The 17707-nt window shown below is 38.8% G+C and overlaps 1 protein-coding gene across 4 annotated transcripts in view; it reads left to right on the top strand.

Moving 5' to 3' along the window:
* LOC137334164 (serine/threonine-protein kinase WNK2-like) overlaps positions 1 to 17707 on the top strand; it is a 160826-nt gene that overhangs the window by 63357 nt on the left and 79762 nt on the right. For all 4 annotated transcript variants that reach the window (XM_067998723.1, XM_067998722.1, XM_067998719.1 and 1 more), the window contains exons 5-7: positions 4477 to 4565; positions 5092 to 5311; positions 10055 to 10331. In XM_067998723.1, the coding sequence (XP_067854824.1) occupies positions 4477 to 4565; positions 5092 to 5311; positions 10055 to 10331 (586 nt within the window). The remainder of the gene's footprint in view (positions 1 to 4476; positions 4566 to 5091; positions 5312 to 10054; positions 10332 to 17707) is intronic.

The raw sequence follows: 17707 nt of genomic DNA, 5'->3' as shown, positions 1-17707 counted from the left end.
TGGGACCTGTCCAAGCAGGATGGGTTACACCCGAGCAGGACCGGAACCAATGTCCTCGCGGGGGTGTTTGCTAGTGCTGTTGGGGAAGGTTTAAACCATAGTGGCAGGGGGATGGGAACCTGAGCAGGGGAGTCAGAAGGGAGTAAAGTTGAGAGCAGCAAGACAGGGGAAGACCCAGGGGTAGCTGGAACTGTCCCTCTAGATGGGAAAATTGTACATGTCACTCAGCTTTTTAAGAAAGGAGAGAGAGGGAAACCGGGGAATTATAGACCAGTTAGCCGAACATCTGTTGTGGGGAAAATGCTGGAGTCTATAATTAAGGATAGGGCGACTGAACACCTCGAGAATTTTCAGTTAATCAGAGAGAGCCAGCATGGATTTGTGAAAGGTCGGTCGTGCCTGACAAACCTGATTGAATATTTTGAAGAGGTGACTAAAGTAGTGGACAGGGGAATGTCAATGGGTGTTATTTATATGGACTTCCAGAAGGCATTTGAAAAGGTCCCACATAAGAGACCGTTAGCTAAGATAGAACCCCATGGAATCGAGGGAAAAGTACGGACTTGGTTAGGAAATTGGCTGAACGAAAGGCGACAGAGAGTGGGGATAATGGGAAGGTACTCACATTGGCAGGATGTGACTAGTGGAGTCCCGCAGGGATCTGTCTTGGGGCCTCAATTATTCACACTATTTATTAATGACTTAGATGAAGGCATGGACAGTCTCCTATCTAAGTTTGCCGATGACACAAAGATTGGTGGCATTGTAAGCAGTGGAGATGAAAACATAAAATTACAAAGGGATATTGATCGATTAGGTGAATGGGCAAAACTGTGGCGAATGGAATTCATTGTTGACAAATGTGAGGTCATCCACTTTGGATCAAAAAAGGATTGAACAGGGTACTTTCTAAATGGTAAAAAGTTTAAAAACAGTGGATGTCCAAAGGGACTTAGGGGTTCAGGTACATGGATCATTGAAGTGTCATGAACAGGTGCAGAAAATAACCAATAAGGCTAATGGAATGCTGGCCTCTATATCTAGAATACAAGGGGGCAGAAGTTATGTTGCAGCTATACAAAACCCTGGTTAGACCGCACCTGGAGTACTGTGAGCAGTTCTGGGCACCGCACCTTCGGAAGGACATATTGGCCTTGGAGGGAGTGCAGCGTAGGTTTACTAGAATGATACCCGGACTTCAAGGGTTAAGTTACGAGGAGAGATTACACAAATTGGGGTTGTATTCTCTGGAGTTTATAAGGTTAAGGGGTGATCTGATCGAAGTTTATAAGATATTAAGAGGAACAGATAGGGTGGATAGAGAGAAACTATTTCCGCTGGTTGGGGATTTTAGGAGTAGGGGGCACAGTCTAAAAACTAGAGCCAGACCTTTCAGGAGTGAGATTAGAAAACATTTCTACACACAAAGGGTGGTAGAAGTTTGCAACTCTTCCGCAAACGGCAATTGATACTAGCTCAATTGCTAAATTTAAATCTGAAATAGATAGCTTTTTGGCAACCAAAGGTATTAAGGGATATGGGCCAAAGGCAGGTATGTGGAGTTAGATCACAGATCAGCCATGATCTTGTCAAATGGCGGAGCAGGCACGAGGGGCTGAATGGCCAACTCCTGTTCCTATGTTCCTATAAGCTTGAAGTCCTCCCATTTTGACATTCAGTAAATACTCAACTCCTCTTTGGCTTCCTTTTATCAACTCGTGCCATCATAGGAAAATAGTTACACCCCCATCACAATCATCTTATCCTTCTGGTGGTAAGCCATTATTTTAAATCAAAATAGCTGATTTCCTGAGGTGTTGCACACGAGGAATCAAGATCAAGTGTAACCTTCAGGCGAAGGGTGATTAGAGGAAAGGAGGTTATTGGATCTTGAAATTCCATTTTTTTTTAAGCCTGCTTATTGATGGTGCAACTTTGCATTATTATCCTTCTTTTTGTTTCTGGTCTTCTGCCACTGCCTTGGAACAATCCTTGGTTTTAAAAACCTTGTGCTGGATAAGTGCATGCCCATACTCGGGCAATTCTGAATTTACAATTTAAAAAAAATGCTCATTCAACATAAGGACCAAATAAATATTGATCACTACTGATTCTGTGAAGCTGCTTGTTAATAAAACTGCTGTTATGCCACTTTGAGCAGTTGTTTGACTCAGTGGAAATGTCAAGCCTCTGAGGCTTTGGCAAGGCAGTTCTAAGTTGAATATCTCCTACCTTTTGATGTGCTAAGTAGATTGTAGAAATAGTACTTCACATGGCAATTTCTCCTCTCCCTAGTAATGTTCCCATACACATTAAATTTCTTGGTGGTCTGGCAGTTCCACCACTAAAGTGTTGGCCTTCTGACTAGAAACTCTTGAGTATATTGTCATACTACAGATTATCAGTCTCCAGTTGGTATTTCCAGAGAGCTATATGCAGGCAGCAGATCTGAGTTTCAATGATTTCTGTACCGAGCACATTCATCACTGGACAGCGCTCTGCACATGTAAGAGGACTTCTGACGTGCAACTATCCTGGTCATCAAGTGCCTGATTTGGCCTAACCATGTTGAGCTTTCCTATGTTTCCATGCTGTTGGACTGTCTATCTGATATCAAGTTTTGCGTGAATCACAACTTCCTTCAGCAGAACATTGGTAAGACCACTCCATTGTTTTCCGTGCCCACCACTCCCTAGCTACAGATGCCTTCCTCCTGGCCACTCGTCTAGGCTGCACAAAACCACGTTCAACCTTGGCATTGTGTTTGTCCCCGAGCTCAGCTGCTTATCCTGCATTGTATTCTTTGCACTATTGCCTGCCTCTGCCCCTACGTAAGGCCTCCGCACCCTGCTGTTGAAACTCTTATCCACTCTTTTGTCATCTACAGATTTGTCCACCTTCCATAAACTTTAATTTGTCCTAGACTCAGTTATCCATATCTTGTCCCGCTCACCCATCACCCTTATCCTTGCTTACTTACATTGATTTCCTGTCCTTTTAATGTATCCAATTTAAAATCCTTGACCTCATCTTTAAATTCCTCTGTCGCTTCACACTTCCCTACCTTAGCAACCTGCTCGAGCCATACATCTCCTTCAGCACTTTTCACAGTCCTTCAACTCTGAATTCCTCTACATTTCCCCCTTCCTTTTGCTCAATTACTGGTGGCAGAGCTTTCAGTCTTTTTTGTCCAGAGTCCAGAGGACTGAGTGGTTGGTTGGTGATGCTTTCTGACATTGAAGTATGTTTCCCGGTGGAACCTTGAGCTTAACTTTGGTGGCCTCTGTCTTGAAAATAGGTTCTTTGTTGATGGAGGAGACTGTTAGTTTGAGAGGGAAAGTAACAAAACTATAAATAAAAGCAAATTAAAATTCATATCCATGCCAAAGGACTTGAATGTAAATTCCTATAACATGCACACGTACTAAATAGAATGCCAGTGCAATTATTGGACTTGAGCAGTGTGATATGTGAGTTCCCAAAGTATAAACTGTGAATATGCTCGAAAGGCAATGAAATTTTTTTTAAAATTTACTTCAGGACATGTTGACTGCAATTTAACAAGTTTCAGATCTCAGGGAGACACTGGTGAGAGCAACTCAGCCAGATGAACGTTATCTGATCTTCTCTGGGGGAATTTGTGGATTGGGTCATTTTTCCTATACACCAGGAGATTAATGGTGTACTCACTGGCAAGAGTCCATTCCTCCCTCTGTAGGGGTGTGTTGTTGGGTTTGTGAGATGGAATTAGGGGACCTAATTTACTTTTCTCCAGAAAATAATCCAGATGGCTTGAAATACATCCTCTGTCTGGAAATTAGAAAATATCATATGGTATCACTGACGTCACACGTGCTTAATTCAAATGTTAGCGATGGGAGGATTAAAGTTTTACTGTAATGGATGAAGTACATTTTCATTTAATATATTTAATGTGATGTTTTATGTATAGTTTCTTTGTGTTTCTGCTGGAAAATTGATAGCTAACCAATAAGCACATTTTGCAGCTGTCATGTTTTCTGGTACACCAATATAGTATGTATGTAAGAGATATAGCATATGCTCTTTCTGTCGTAATTTGTGGATTGGCTGTACTTTTTATGATTTGCTTTTCCACATTTAGTTTTTTAAAAAACTTTTTTGGTCAACTTTTAGCCTACAAAACATTAATTTGAAGTTCCATCCAGTCTACACACATCTAATAATGGAAAGAGTTATTGTGATGAGGTATTCCCTTTGAAACTAAATAATTTTACCTAATTGCTAATTGCACTGTAGTAATACCAAAATAGATTGAGTTCAGTGCAATTTGAGGATACAAACAATTATGGGGAATCCGGACTTCAGAAACTATACTTCTACAGTTTGAAATTGAAGTTGATTTTGGTAATTGATCTTGAATGCTTTGACTAATATTTCTCGAAGCTTGAACAGTAAAAATCACTAAGTTTGTGCAACTTTGTTCTAAATTTGCAGGGTGTAAAACCAGCAAGTTTTGGCAAGGTCACAGATCCAGAAATAAAAGAGATCATTGGAGAATGCATCTGCCAAAATAAAGAAGAAAGGTTTGTAACAAAATCATGAACAGGAATGCATTGTTTGTCAGACCTGATAACTGATTACTATACATTATTAACAAGGCCTTTGCAGTAAATGTTCTTTAGCCAGTTATCAGTGAGTCCTTGACTTAGTTTATAAAGTGTATTATTTTGCCTTTAATGTTTATTATTAAAGAACAATATATTTTATTCAATATGGAAAAGTGTAATGCAACATTTATGTACAGTATTAATCATTTGTATGACTGCTCTGATTAAACAAATTTTGGAGTACTATTTGTGCTGAATTTAGTCAAGTAGTTCATCCACAGTAATTTACATTAAACATACTTTTCCCAATAAACTCTTGTTTTACTTGTATAACATTTTTAACTGGTTTTATAGCTTCTGTAAAGTCAGATTTTAAAAAAAAAATTAACTTTGATAAGAATTTTAAGGTATTCTATCATCATTTAATACATCTAAAATCTAAAGTACAGCCGCAAAGAGATTAAACAAAAGCTGAATAATTGAATATTGAATTGATTTCCAGATATGCTATAAAGGATCTATTAAATCATGCATTCTTTGCGGAGGACACTGGGGTAAGGGTTGAACTTGCTGAAGAAGATGATGGCAAAAAAAATTCAATAGCAATGAGACTCTGGGTTGAAGATCCTAAGAAGCTGAAGGGCAAGCCCAAAGACAATGGTGCTATTGAGTTCAGTTTTGATTTGAATAAAGAAAATCCTGAAGATGTTGCACAAGAAATGGTAAGATTCATATTCTACTCAGTGATGATCTAAATGTTCTTATTAGATTATGAAATTACATTTAGGAAGGATTATTTGGATATTTAAGGAATAGAGTGTAATATGGAGGTGCAAATTTAAGAAGTCCTCTTCTTGAAATCGTATACAGTAGAGAATAAGACAGTTAATTTGAGGTGTTTAAGCAAAGGAGGTTGATCACATGAATTATATCCCAATGAATAAAGCTTACTTAGACTGTACTTGTCAATTGTACAACCTGTATTTAAGGACTTGGTAAACTCTATTTGATGACTTTCCAAAGTAGGAAAAATAAGAGGGAATATTTTCAGTTTAAAAATAACATGGTTTTGAGATTTGTAGCCATTTTTAAAACAATGGTTGAAAAATTATTGGGCCGGAAATTGCTTAAAGAATGGTGAGCTCAACAGCGTTCACCGTTGTTAGTGGCGATCGAGCAGCAAGTTCCGGGGTTCACTTGCACAGTCAAATGCGGAAATCTGGAACTTGCTCCTCCTGGTTTGCTGGCGACATGATAGTTTCGCATTAAGAGGATATCGCTGGGTGGAATCAATGGACCAGCGCCAACTTGCTCTTCTGCCCATCTGGAAAGTAACTAATAGTGCCACAAAAAGGCATGCTTAAAAATACGAAGTCTAAACTAAGTTTTAACAGCGTGGTAAGTCTTATGACTGCAAAACAACTTTTAAAAATGTGGAGTCTCATTACTCCTTTTAATAGTTTTTAACTTTTCCCTTCTGTCTCTTTTTTATTTAATTCGATTATTTTTACTCTCTCTTTCGCTGTCCATAACTGTTTTTACAAATTATTTTAGTGTACCTTTCAATTCCTGGATTTTACATTCCAGCTTGCAGAAACTGCAGCGTGTCAAAAATGCTGCAATCTGATTGGTCGTGGGGAGAGTGTGATCTTTTCGCTTCTCCTATGGGCTCTAGCTTCACTGGAGCTAACGTTGGGCTCTTCTCTGCTTCCTATTAGAGGAAGTGCACCCAGTGAAGACCACTGTAGGTTAGTGGGTTAGTATAAATCTATGGAGTGGTGAACACTGTTGGTTTGCTGCCTGTACAATTTCTGGGCCATTGACTCTAACGTGCCCACTCAAATGATTAAAGTTTTACCAAATGTGAACTTATTACTGGAATTTTTGTACATAAAATAACTTATTAATACAAGGTAAAGCTTAGAGTGTAGTTACAAATTGAAAATAAAACTTGAATTTATATAGTGCCTCGTCACATCCACAGAACATCCTAAAGAATATTTTAACGACTGGATTACTTTTGAAGTGCAATCACTTGTTCTGCAGGAAAATGCAGCAGGTCCCCCAAACTGGCATGACTGACCTGTTTTTGGTGGTGGTTAAGGGAGGAATGTGGATAGGACACCAGATGAAGTCCCGACTGTTCTTTGAATAGGCAGTTATTTTCTCATCCAGGGTGCCTCCAACAATGCAGCACCCCCTTCACTGCGCTGAAGTGTTAGCCTAGATTATGTACTCAAGTCCATAATGGGGCTTGAACCCTTAACCGTCTGACGCAGAGACAAGAGTATTACCAACTGAGCCAATGTAGATATTTGGTTTAAAAAGCTCTACCCATAATTAACAAGTTATTTTTGTAGTCTGCCAAGATGATCCATGAATTTCTTGCCACTTCATTTTCTTACCCCTTTTGAATGTTCCAACCGTCTACACACACAATTCCTGTGCTTAGCCAAGATGCTAACAGGGATGTCCCTCCGTAGCGAGGGAGAGTTTGCGCGCTCATTTTGAGCATATAGTACTTCCAACTGCACCAGGGCATGGGTAGGTTGGGGACTCAAACGCATTACAGTTCCGAGCTCAGCATACGGGTTGACCAGGTCAGACCTTTTTCAAATCCAAGATATCTGTACAAACTGCCACTTTTTAATACATTTTTCTCACCCATTCTAGGTGATCCACACATTGCTGCATTATATGATTATACAAAGTTAAAATAAATCTCCATATAAGGAGAATGTAATTGAATTGTCCCTTAACAAAAATTACTTATAATAAACTAGTTTCCTTACTTAACAAACTCTTTTTCTGATGGGCAAATGAGATTGGTAAAATTCCCTTACTTTGTTATCAATAGTTTCATTCTTGTTTTATATAATTGCTATTCCACCAAGTGATACCTTGAATTATAAGTCTGTCTTTGACTGTATATCATAACCCATTCTACAGAAGCTCCAATTAAAAAGATAATGTTTATCCAGATGTTTTTCTTTTGCCAGACTAGCCATTGTCCTTGCATCCATTACCAGCTGCCTGAAACTTAGGAATTAGTATGCAATCACACGTCTTTAATTAGGTTCCCTCATTACATAGGTAATTAAATCACCCTTAAACAGACCATTGCTGTCGGGTTAGCATCAGTTTAACAGTTCACTGGTCACTATTTTAAAATTGACTTGTACTTCCCAGCTTAGCAAACAAAGGCAAAAGGCTGACATTACTATAATGTAAAGAAAATTCAATAGCAGTATTACATTAGTAGACTTTAGAAAAGTCTAATTAACCTTTTTCTTATAACAACTCTCTATCTGGTCACCAATTTGTTTTCAGAGAAAATTAGTTAACTCTTGGTGTGTTTAGTCACATGCTATGGATAAGTTTATCTCAATGATCAGCACAAAGTTACTGTATTAGCTCTTGATATTAAACAGCCTTCAGTAATGTATGGCATCCAACCTGCTTTTGAGATGCTGGCCTTCTGTAGCGAGAGTATGAGAAGCCAGAATTGTGTGAGTTTAGTCTTGAGGTGCCACTGAACAGGTTTGTTTTCCCCTAAAATTAATAGTTGTTTAAAATGATTATGAAGGCTTTATGTAGATGACAAAATTTCCCAGCATTCAAACTGTGTAGCAGCACAAGTTCATATACAAAGAGATCATGTGAACTCTTTGTTGCATTCAGAAACTTTGTTTCATCCTTATTTTTCAAATTAAGATGAAAACACCATGCATCAATTTTAGTTGGTTTGATTGTCCGTATACAGGATGTCAAGTTGTCTGAAGACTGGGACAAATCTTACTGTTTAAATCAAAGAAATCTGAAATGGCCCAGCAGCAATAGAAATAGTTCATAGGTATATTGTATTAGAAAAATACTTTCTTAGGATTTAAGCTAAAGAGGCTTCAGTGAGGTTTGGGCATAACTGCTGCACTGACAATGAATGTTTTTTTCCAGGTCGAGGCAGACAGAATAAAATTTAAGTTTAGCTTTTTGATGTAATAAAATTCCTTTTTTAAGTAATTAATGGTAAACAGTGTCATGACAAGTGTCTACTAAAAATCATACCACAGAGATTTACTCTGTGCTGTGGATCCAAAAGAATGCATTTTTTCACCTTTTCTGCAATGGAGCAATTGGAGCTCTCTAGATTTAATGAGAGTAGCAGAAGCCACAGTGCACAATTGTGAAACAACCATCTAGTTCCCCCACACACCCCCATCGCACCCTCAGATACCTATAGTCTATTTTGCTCTTGCAATTTGATTATATTTGGTTACTTAAGCGACCCAAATTGATATATTCAGTTGAGTGACAAGAAGTGGTAGAAGAGTGTGTGTTTTAAAAAAAAAATCTACAGTGTACAAATCCAGAAGAGACATAATACACTTGAAGTCAGGTTGCACTTGGAGAAGTACAGAGAGGTATATATTCAGTTAGGTATAGTTGGGTAGCAATACACAAGTATGGAAGTGGTTCTTGATTGTTTGCACCCATTAAATTGTCAATGTTCTCCTGAGGTCTTGGCCCTTATGGGTTGGGCAGGAAACTCATGGTGTGGACACTTAAGAAGGGAGCCCATTAATTGTGCTAGTTTTGCAGTTCCGGATGTAGCCTGTGGAATATCTGATTTGATCAGCAGATGTCCTACAGGTACTTTGCCCACATTTTTATTGTAGGAGGAGGGGATAACTGAGGTCTGCCACAGTTGATCTTGCTGTTAGCATGGGAAACTGTGCAGGCCTGCATGTCGTGGACAATCTTTGCTCACTGGGCAGCAGACCAGATGTGCACAGAGTTTGAAGAGTTAATTCAGTTCTTCATGACTTTACCTTTACTAATGTTTAACACTGCCATTTCACATTGCCAAGCTCAATAACTCCTCTAAATCACTATCCTCAATATACTGAGCACTCCGTTCAAATTTTGAGAAGTATTTAAGGTGGGAATTGAAGGTTGCTTCAATTTTTTAAGGATATTAATGGTAGCAGCAGCTCTTCAAGTTGCATATTTTTCAATTTTAGCTGTATCAAATGTGGAATCATAAGTAGTTCAAACTTCAGTTTTATATCCACTGTCCATTTTTGAACATCTGTTCTGTTTTATAGTAAGATGAATGAAGGGATAAGATGAGAGTTGAAGGAAAAGAGAGAATGTCAATTGGTTCTATTCTTTGCATTTTACTTAGTATGGAGAGAAGCTTCAAAATGATGAATACCAAAAAAAGTGCAAATATCTTTCTTTTTATTGTGCTTTGCCAGCAGACATTTGTGCACTAAACATGTGTAATTTGATTTCTTCTGCAATTTTGAGTACAAAGCTCTTTTAGTTTGAAAAATTAAGACCATTGACTAAACTTGAAATTTGCAGTAATCTTGACATTTTTATTAATACTGTCCATCAGACTCATGAAATGGGGGAGGACATTTTTGTACACATTTAATTCAATGTTGATGTTTTGGTTGCAGATTGACTCTGGCTTCTTTCAAGAATGTGATTCCAAGACTGTTGCCAAGTCAATACGGGACAGAGTAGCCTTAATTAAGTGGAGAAGGGAAAGAAGTCAGCAAGTAAATGAGACTGATGCACAAAGAGAAAAGGAGGAGTTGGAAAAACAGAAGAATTGTTTTCATCAAGTTGTTGGGGCTCCCCAGTCAGGCCAGCAAATCCCCTCACAACTGGAAGAGCCTGAAGCTGACCAACATGTGTGTCCGAGTCTGCTCATCAGTGTCACATCTATTATGTGTAAGTGTAGTTATTTGATTTTGACTTTCTTTGTGTTTGGGAATGCAAATATTATAGAATCATCTTAAAAATTCTGTCTAGGATGAATTTAATTATCAAATGCATGTTAAATTTCAGAAAGATAATCAAGTTCAATAAAAGCTAATGTTTAATAATTGCTGCTATCTAGCACTTGAGATTTACATTTGGTTATATCCACAGAAATTCTGAAATCAAAGTAGTGTTGCAAATTTTTTTTCTTCTCTCTCTCTACCTCCACCCCTTTTTTTAAAAAAAAGAAAGAAAAGCTGTTTAGGGATCTCAAGAAGAATAGTCTTGGAGAGTATAATTTGCTTCAGTTTCAACAAAACCTGACTTAAATGTTAGAGTCCCTCCAATCTCGAGAGGCCTGTCTTCACTCGGCCTGCCAAGATGTCCTCATGTTAAGATTAAATGTGTGATCCTTTCCAAACAGGACACTGGTCTGGAATTTGCTGGAGCATGACCTGGTTAGTTAGACTTTTTCCTGCACCCTTCAGCTCAAAAGAATTTTGCCCTGGAAGTGCGAACTGACAACGGACAATGGGTATCTGGGATCTTAGTGAAGGACGGAACCAACAGTGTATCTCCTTAACCAATGAGATTTAAGGATTGAGAAATAAATAGAGGAAGGACTGGGGAGGGTGAATTAGAGTGGGTGAATTCAATGTCAAATCAGGTAGAGAAAGAGGAACAATGAGAAGGAAAGAAAGATTGGATTAAGAGAAAGAGGAGAGACAAAAGAAAATAAGAAAAAAAAAATTTGACGTTTTTAAAACCTCCTAAAAGCCATTCACAAATTGAAGGAATGAGACTCCATACTTTTAATTGTTCATTTTCTGCGCCAGAGAGGTTGATTGACAGTCATTAACAATTATCACGTCGTTAAAAGGATACTTGCACCATTAATTACTAGACTTCACTTTCTGTGGCGAATTAATGGGCAATTAATGTACAAATGCAGCAACTTCATGAAATTCATGGAGGTTAAGGGTGAATGCCATTTTCACAAAGTTAATGGTGGCGGCCAGGTGCTGTTATTTTTTCAGGAAATTCCGGCCCATTGTCCCTCCTTCTCCCAAAAAAAAATCTGAAATTGTTTTACTAGTGTAGATACATGCATACAGGCAGGGCATCTTCAAATGGGACTGACATTTCATTAGGTCCATTTTGACAAATTTATTCATCAGTAGGGTGCCAAAATTAGCATTGCCATTGCCGTTTCCCAAATCTTTGTCATTCCGAGATAATTCTCTGGTTAGTGTGAATAATATTATTCAGACAGCTAGAAAAGCTACAGCAGTATATTAGATATAGGGCTGTGATCTGATGCCAAGGTGTTAACCTTGGGCTATGCTATCTACCTCCTCTATAGACTAGAGACAATCTTCACTGAGAATCTTCATGTTTCTAACCAAGTAAAAACTGCTTTGGAAAGCTTCAAAAGTATAACATTGGTCTCAAGATGGGTGTACTGAATAGGCTGCTGAAGCACACATGCACAGGACTTCTGGGCCATCAATCTTCAATTCCTCTCGTCACTCCACCTGCATCTTCCAGGTAGTGCAAATAGGGCAGTATGACTGCACTCTCTGCTTCCGTGACTCTCCTCCAGTACTTACGATATATAGCTCAAACATGATGCTATACCTGATTATTGGTTCATTTATCTAAAAGCATTTTTTATATGTGCTTTTCATCCAGTATGAATGTTTTCAGCTGGTTTGAAGGCCATTCTGTATGATTGACCCAAATTCTGTGCCTCTACAATCTCTCCTAATTCATCAAAATAAAAGCATAATTGTGCCATACTGTACCACTCCACCCACTAAGTAACCAAGTGAACTATTGAACAAAATACTAAACATCAAAGCAAGCAAAAACTTGCAGAAGAAACTGTATACAGAGAAAAGGAAGTCAAAAAGAGAGAATGAGCGATTTAGGAATAGTAAAAGTAAGCCACAAGAGAGAATACAAATGATTGAAAAATATATGAACAGTTAGAGATAAAATTAATTGTAAAGAGGAACAGTATGGATTGAAAAGAAAATATAGAATTGAATGTTAATATGGCAATGACCATTCTTCCTCAAATTCAATCTCATGCAGTCAGAATTTGCTGCTTTCCCTAATTGGCCATCGTTTTAATTTTGATTGGCTATAATGCCATGTTAATCCACATTGAGAGCCAGTTTATCCTTCCTGAAATGCCTGCTCACAATTGCCAACATTCCCTAAATAGGAAATTGGTGGTTTTGGTTACAAGTGTAACTTAAGTCAGGGATGATTCAAAGAGCTAGCGTGAACATAAATAATAATTAGAAAATGGCTTTGAAATGAATGCAAAATGTTGTATATACTTCTGGTCTATATTTGAAACTTTTTCCCTCCTTAACCAAGCTGCTTAAATGGCCAGGGTTCTGCAGAAAATCCACCCTGTGGGAAAATCACCATTCCGATGCATTTTGGGAAGAACTGCAATATGCAGGAGGCATTGATCATAATGTAAATGGAGGTGGCTTTCCTATTATCAATATTCTCTCTATCATTGCAGCATATCTTTAGTAATGAGAACTGTTCAATCGATTTTTTGCAGCAAATCAAATGTGTAGAATTATCTGTTTGTTTGGATTCTGCAAAATACAGGATCTCTTGGGAGAATCCTGGATGTGTAACTTTGACTGGTATACATGTACTGGTACACAAGATGGCTCAATGAGGGGCAACATTATGTGAAGCAAACTCACCACTTTTTGAAATGAATATAATAGCCTCTGGACTTCAAAATACTGATATTTTCTGTAGAAATTATGTGTCCAAGAAAAAAATACAAATCCTCAAACCTTCTGTCATATTTTAGCAGTAAACTAGACTAATGTAGTTTTGAAAAGACAAATATCTAATTACATTTTTATAACCTAATCTGCTGGCCTGGCCATTTAGGTAGGAAACTGGTTTGCAGTAGAACTGTCAATCACTAAATGAAAAACATGATTGATGCAATGAGTGTTAAAGGCGAAAGGGAACAGGAAGAACATTCAGTGTAAAGTACTTGCACTGTTTGTGGGTTTTTTTCTCCCTCCCCCCGCCCCCCCCCCCCCCCCCAACTGACATAGATTTTCACTATGCTTCTTATCATAGAAATATAGCTTCCATGATCACTTTTAATTTCAGTGGACTGCATGCTAGGCTCTACTTATTGCTTCTGATTGGTGTCGGCTGTGTAGCAGCAAATCATTACGTTTTTTTCATTAACTTTATTTCTTCATTTTTGTTTACTGGGTAAGGAGAGAGGCTGTAAAAAATGTATTACACTTTAACATAAATGGTCAATATTTCTACATTTCGTTATTGTATTTTTCACATAATTATACTGTGACCAAATCTAATTGTGTATTAACTCTTCTAGAATAAATATTGCTGTGTAACATGTTGCCACTGATCGCAAGGAAGCAACAACTATCGTGAAACATGTTTAGTTCTTTATCCTGTCTCACTGTGCTTCCCTTTCCCCCATGATGCTACTTTTAAAAAAAAATTGGTGCCACTATATCCAAGCCTATTATTATTTTCTGATGGTTACAAAGCTAATTCGTGCTACTGTGATAAACAGTGGGGAAGTATATGAAAAGAAAAATGGACAGCCACAAGGTTGCGGCCTAATTGAAGAGGACAGAGGGCATCTTAAATTCCAAAAATTGATTTTGAGTTGCATGTGAGCTCCAAGACTTAATTACAATCTTGGATCTTAGGAACAGGAGTAGGCCATTTAGCCCCTTAAGCCTGTTCTGCCATTCAATGAGACTATGGCTGATCTGTGACCTAAATCCATATACCCGCCTTGGTCCCATATCCCTTAATACCTTTGGTTAACAAAAACCTATCAATCTCAGATTTAAAATTAACCATTGAGCTAGGATTAGCTGCCGATTGCAGAAGAGTGTTCCAAACTTCTTTGCGTGTACAAGTGTTTCCTAACTTCACTCCTAAAAGCCCTGGCTCTAATTTTTGGCTATGTCCCCTAGTCCTAGATTCCCCAATGAGTAGAAATAGTTTCTCTCTATCTATCCTATCAGTACCCCTTAATATCTTGAAAACTTCGATTACATCACTGCTTAATCTTCTAAATCCCAGGGAAAAGAACCCTAGTTTGTGTAACCTCTCCGTGTAATTTAACCCTTGGAGTCCAGGTATCATTCCAGTAAATCTATGCTGCACTCCCTCCAAGGCTAGTATGTCCTTCCATGGTGCGGTGCCCAGAACTGAACACAGTACTCCAAGTATGATGTAACCAGGGCTTTGCATAGCTGTAGCATAACTTCTACCCCCTTGTATTCTCGTGCTCCAGATATAAAGACCAACATTCCATTAGCCTTTTTGATTATTTTCTGTACCTGACCATGACATGTTAATCATCTATGTACATGGACCCCTAAGTCTCTTTGGACCTTCGCTGTTTCGAGGTTTTCACCATTTAGAAAGTACTCTGATCTTTCCTCTTTAGGTCCAAAGTGGATAACCTCACACTTGACGACATTGAAATCCATTTGCCACAATTTTGTCCATTCACTGAATCTGTTAATATCTCTAATTTTATGCTTCCATCGACACTGCTTGCAATGTTGCCTATCTTTGTGTCATCGGCAAACTTGGATATGTGGCTCTCTATCACGTAATCTTAAGTCGTTAATAAATATAGCGAGTAGTTGAGGCCCCAACGTGGATCCCTGTGGGGCACGACTAGTCACATCCTGCTAATTTGAGTATCTGCCCATTATCCCTACAATTTCCTAACCAGGTCAATAATTTGCCCTCAATTCCATGAGCTTCAACTTTAGCTAACAGTCTCGTATGAGGGACTTTATCAATTGCCTTTTGGAAGTTCATATAAACAACATAGAATTATAGAAAATTTACGGCCCATTGTGTCCGTGCCGGCTGAAAATGAGCCACCCAGCCTAATCCCACTTTCCAGGACTTGGTCCATAGCCATGTAGGTCACGGCACTTCAGGTGCACATCCAGGTACTTTTTAAATGAGTTGAGGGTTTCTGCCTTTACCACTCTTTCAGGTGGTGAGTTCCAGACCCCTACCACCCTTGGGTGAAAAAGTTTTTCCTCAGCTCTCCTCTAATCCTTCTACCAATCACTTTAAATTCATGCCCCCTGGTTATTGACCTCTCTGCTAAGGGAAATAGATCCTACCTATCCACTTTATCCAGGCCCCACATAATTTTGTACACCTCAATTAAATCACCCCTCAGCCTCCACTGTTCCAAAGAGAACAACCCCAGCCTGTCCAGTCTTTCCTCAAGCTGAAGTTCTCCAGTCCAAGCAACATCCTCACAAATCGCCTCTGTACCCTCTCTAGTGCAATTACATCCTTCCTGTAATGTAGTGACCAGAACTGTACATGGTACTCAAGCTGTGGCCTAACCAGTGTTTAATACAGTCCCAGCACAACCTCCCTGCTCTTATATTCTATGCCTTGGCTAATAAAGGAAAGTATTCCATATGCTTTCTTAACCACCTTATCTACCTGTCCTGCTACCTTCAGGGATCTGTGGACATGCACTCCAAAGTCCCTCACTTCCTCCACACCTTTCAGTATCCTCCCATTTATTGTGTACTCCCTTGCCTTGTTTGCTCTCCCCAAATACATTACCTCACACTTCTCCGGATTGAATTCCATTTGTCACTTTTCTGCCCACCTGACCATTCCATTGATATCTTCTTGCAGTCTACAGCTTTCCTCCTCACTATTAACCACACGGCCAATTTTTGTATCATCTGCAAACTTCTTAATCGTGCCCCCCTACGTTTAAATCCAAATCAAAGCACCTAGTACTGAGCCCTGTACAACCCCACTGGAAACAGCCTTACGGTCACAAAAACACCCGTCGACCATTGCCCTTTACTTCCTGCCACTGAGCCAATTTTGGATCCAACTTGCCACTCTCCCTTGGATCCCATGGGCTTGTACTTTTTTGACCAGTCTGCCATGTGGGACCTTGTCAAAAGCCTTGCTAAAATCCATGTAGACTATATCAAATGCATGATCCTCATCGACCCTCCTTGTTACCTCCTCAAAAAAAATTCAGTCAAGTTAGTCAGACACTAACAAATCCATGTTGACCGTCCTTGATTGCTCCGTGCCTTTCTAAGTGACAGTTTATCGTGTCCCTCAGGATTGATTCCAATAATTTGCCCACCGCCGAGGTCAGACTGATTGTTCTGTAATTACTCATTCTATTCGTCGTTCCCTTTTTAAATAACGGTACAACGTTAGAAGTCCTCCAATCCTCCGGCACCATGCCTTATCCAGTGAGGATTGGAAATGATGGTCAGAGCCTCCGCTATTTCTTCCCTTGCTTCTTTTAACAGCCTGGGATACATTTCATCCGGCCCTGGTGATTTATCTACTTTCAAAGATGCTAATCCCCTTAATACATCCATAGACATTCCCCTGTGCACTACTTTACTCACCTCTTCAAAAAATTCATTTGGATTTGTCAGGTACAACCTACCCTTTACAAATCCATGCTGGGTGTCTCTAATCAGCTGAAAATTTTCAAGGTGTTCAGTCACTCTATCCTTAATTATAGACTTTAGTAATTTCCCGACAACAGATATTAGGCTAACTGGTTTACAATACCCTGGTTTCCCTTTCTCACCTTTCTTAAATAGCAGAGTGACGTGCAATTTTCCAACCTAAAGGAATAGTTCCTGAATTGAGAGAACTTTGAAAGATTATAGTTAGGGCTTCAGCAATGTTTTCACCTACTTCCTTCAAAACCCTGGGATGGAAACCATCTGGTCCTGGAAATTAGTCACGCTTAAGTGCTGTTATTTTCTTCATTACTGTTAATTTGCTTAGATTAATTACGGTGAGTCCCTGTCCCTGATTTAAAATTAGTTTCCTTGTGGTGTTCGGCATGCTATCCTCTTCCTCTGCATAAGTACTGACGCAAAATAATTAATGTGTCCACCATTTCCTTATTTTCATTTACAATATCATCATTATCGTTTTTAAGGGGCTCACATTGCTCTTGACCACCCTCTTTTTCCTAATATAATTGTAAAAAATGTCTGTTGATTTTGATATGCCTTGCAAGTTTCTTTTCATATTCCCCTTTTGTAGCCCTTATTATCTGTTTTGTCACCCTTTGCTGTTCTTTGTACCTCTCCCAGTCTCCCTTATCAGTTTATTCTGTCCTTGTTTGTTGAAGTCTTAGTCTCACTATTTATAAATAGTTCTGTGTTTATAATTTCTGAATATATTTCTTGCCAATTGGTTACAACTTTCAATAAAAATACAGCCATTAGTAATGCTGAAAAAAGGATGATGAAAAGTGCAGT

This window comes from Heptranchias perlo, chromosome 17, assembly GCF_035084215.1.
Source record: "Heptranchias perlo isolate sHepPer1 chromosome 17, sHepPer1.hap1, whole genome shotgun sequence".
Classification (NCBI taxonomy): domain Eukaryota; kingdom Metazoa; phylum Chordata; class Chondrichthyes; order Hexanchiformes; family Hexanchidae; genus Heptranchias; species Heptranchias perlo.
This window is presented reverse-complemented; position numbering and strand designations above follow the sequence as displayed.